Source organism: Sinocyclocheilus grahami, unplaced genomic scaffold (genome assembly GCF_001515645.1).
Source record: "Sinocyclocheilus grahami isolate Dianchi unplaced genomic scaffold, SAMN03320097.WGS_v1.1 scaffold12090.1, whole genome shotgun sequence".
Taxonomy (NCBI): domain Eukaryota; kingdom Metazoa; phylum Chordata; class Actinopteri; order Cypriniformes; family Cyprinidae; genus Sinocyclocheilus; species Sinocyclocheilus grahami.
This window is the reverse complement of record NW_015514209.1, coordinates 3,487-6,180: the sequence shown is the minus strand read 5'-3', so window position 1 is coordinate 6,180 and position 2,694 is coordinate 3,487. Positions and strand designations below refer to the sequence as shown.

Here is a 2,694-nt window from a genome sequence, read left to right as displayed (position 1 = left end):
GGGGGGCGGGGGGGCGGGGGGGGGGTATTAAAATCACACACCACACACGGACAGATACAACCCAAAGGACTATGTGATGAAAATTCAAAACAAATTTGAAATGAATGGGAAAAACTTTGTTCATTCAGTCTTGAACTATATAGATATATTTTTGAACATGGTGATGATGAAAGACTTGGTGGAATATTGAGAACCATCAGTCATGGCAACTATATAAAATACTGTTCTAGTAAATTTACCTGAAATTAACACTGGAAGTTGGGAAGTATTGTCAGAGGCATGATGAGAAGTTGCTCCCTCTCATGCCTTTCAGGGGAACCACCATGATATTGAGGAGACAAATCGCTGTTGTCATATAATAAAACATTTACGGACAGCTGTGGTTGTACACGAAAGCAGGACACATTTCGCATTCCCCACAATGCATATTTACTCTGTGTTGGGTGTATTTGTGTTAATGAACTCGAGTGCTTGTGAGAGCTCTAACGTTAACAAACCAAAGCTCAAGTCACAGGAATTAAATGTCAAATATGAGGTTAAACATGGGGAATTACAAGAGTATTTAAAAATCTGTGAGTACAATGTGTCCGTCTCTTTTTTGGGTCGGACTGTGGGTTTTGTGGTGCCGTGTGGTGCCTCCAGGTGGCAGTGTGTTACAGGGTGTGGTAGTTACGATCCTTGGATTTGCAGAACTTGTAAAGGAAAAAGATGACAGCTTGAAGGCCAAGGACTAACACAATTCCACCGATGAAGCTGGCGGCATCAAATGTGGATGATTTGGATGGAGAAGGAGAAGGAGCGGGAGTAGGAGACGCAGACGTGACATCTGTGGAAAGGCCAAATTTTCAGTGAAACTTAAAAGCATTAAGGAAGTGTTTCACTCTTTTAGAGAGAGCTGTACATACTTGTGACGGTGCTGTTTTGAGTTGGAACAACTGCTGTGGTGGGGGCTGTTGTGGTAGCTAAACAGAAAAAAGTGCTGTTCAGAATCATTTTTCTACCTCAACAATAAACAGTAAAAAAGCAGACACATCAAATTGTATAGCCTGTTCTGTGTTATGAACGGATGCAGGTACATTTTTATATTTTATGGCTCTTTATTTATATTTTATGGTTGATAAAATATTGGCATTGGGCTTTGCAATTGGCTTTAAATTATGTAGGTATCCGTTCTGAGGTGTGTATGAATGCAAAGGAGATGAATCTGGATGGCCGTACCATTGATGGTAGCGTTTGTGGTGGGGCTCACTGACGGGGCCGGGGTCGGCTCTGCAGTTCAGAAAAAATGCACATATTAAACCCACATCATCCCAACATACAATTGGCCATGTCATATTTGCAACTTTATTTTTTTGCAGTTGATGAGTGTAAAAATGATCTTAAGATAGGACACGACGTACCTGTGCAGTTCATACTGATGCAGCCGACTGTTTGGTTCTCAGCACTGCCGTTAACACACTTCGGAATCAGATTGTCTGAAATGTAATGAAAACAAAACTATTTATAAATCAATCTAAGGAGAGAAAAAAACAACAACAACAACAACAACAAGACCAAACAGTCACTGTGCATTTGAAATGCAAAAAAAAAAAAAAAGGGAACTTGCTACTCAAATTTTCTGAACTATTTCTTGTTCAAATAATCCTTGCTGTGCACCAGAGCTGGAGAAAGAAAAAAAATGAAACAAGTTAATCAATATTAAATCAATATTAATAACCGGTAGCACATGAAAAAAAAACATACCATACTGAGTAACAGGTTTACTGGTCTTTAAAAATAAAAGAAAAAGCTAAGTGGTTTAAAAAATAAAGGCAAAAAATAAATAAATACATTAAAATAAAAATAATAATAAAATGGATTATAAAAATGAAGAAAGAACTGGGTGATCGTATCAATGAATCAATCAACCTTACATACCATCAGATAAAGAATAAAATCACAAACACTTCCTGGACTCATAAAGAGGTTATGACCCAGAAATAAGTGGATGAACTGACAGTATGTCATATTGACATAAGAAAGAGATAAAGAGAAAGAGGATGAGGAAACAAGGAAGATTTTCCAGGAACCTCTGTGTCACTATCAGCTGGTTTCCATTTAGAGTATCCTCCCGTCACACATGAATAGCATTGTGTGCAAATACGACAGACAGCTCAGCGCAGAAATTCCTACTAATAGCAATAATTAAATTTTTACGCATTGTTTCGTAATCCACTTTACCGACACTGTTGTCTTCCTCATGTTTGTCATTGACTTAAGTTCAGAAAGCCTCGAGAGTCACAACAGTCTAATTCACTAACTGTGCGTACACACATATGTGCTTAAATTCTTGTCACACAGAAAACATATACACCAATTAGTTTATGCTTTAAATTATTTAGAAATTAAATACTTTACCATTATAGGAAAAAAACAGAATGTAGAACTACAAATCACGTAAAATAAATAAATCTCAGTATCTATGGAATTTGTTAAGATCGTTAAAAATAGTAAAAAAATCATAATATTATATACATTTTCATAAATCAAAAAACTATGTTCTCAATGTTTGAAAATAACGTAGTCTAGGCCTGTATAAAAGATATTTGGCTGTTGCTACAACTTGTGTTGTTTTGTGACTCAGCCTTCTCTTTCAATACGAGTGTCCTGAACCGTGACATGCTTTGAATATTTTATGTCAAAAGTAAACTGAGC

General features: G+C 36.7%; 1 protein-coding gene across 1 annotated transcript; it reads right to left on the bottom strand.

Annotated features, from left to right (window-relative positions):
* Positions 1 to 6: 6 nt before the first annotated feature.
* LOC107578803 (sialomucin core protein 24-like) lies at positions 7 to 1,495 on the bottom strand. Its single transcript, XM_016264718.1, has 4 exons — positions 1,401 to 1,495; positions 1,219 to 1,269; positions 906 to 962; positions 7 to 826 (listed from the first exon to the last, which is right to left on the bottom strand). Exons 1-4 carry the CDS (start codon positions 1,411 to 1,413, stop codon positions 654 to 656), a joined length of 294 nt encoding a protein of 97 aa, XP_016120204.1. The 5' UTR covers positions 1,414 to 1,495; the 3' UTR covers positions 7 to 653.
* Between the last annotated feature and the right edge of the window lie 1,199 nt (positions 1,496 to 2,694).

Bases quoted from the DNA above. Each gene is read 5' to 3' on its own strand.
- LOC107578803 (XM_016264718.1), bottom strand. The intron at 963-1,218 runs GTACGGCCATCC...TTTTCTGTTTAG, and splicing joins CACAAACGCTACCATCAATG to CTACCACAACAGCCCCCACC. The intron at 827-905 runs GTATGTACAGCT...GCCTTTCCACAG, and splicing joins TCAAAACAGCACCGTCACAA to ATGTCACGTCTGCGTCTCCT.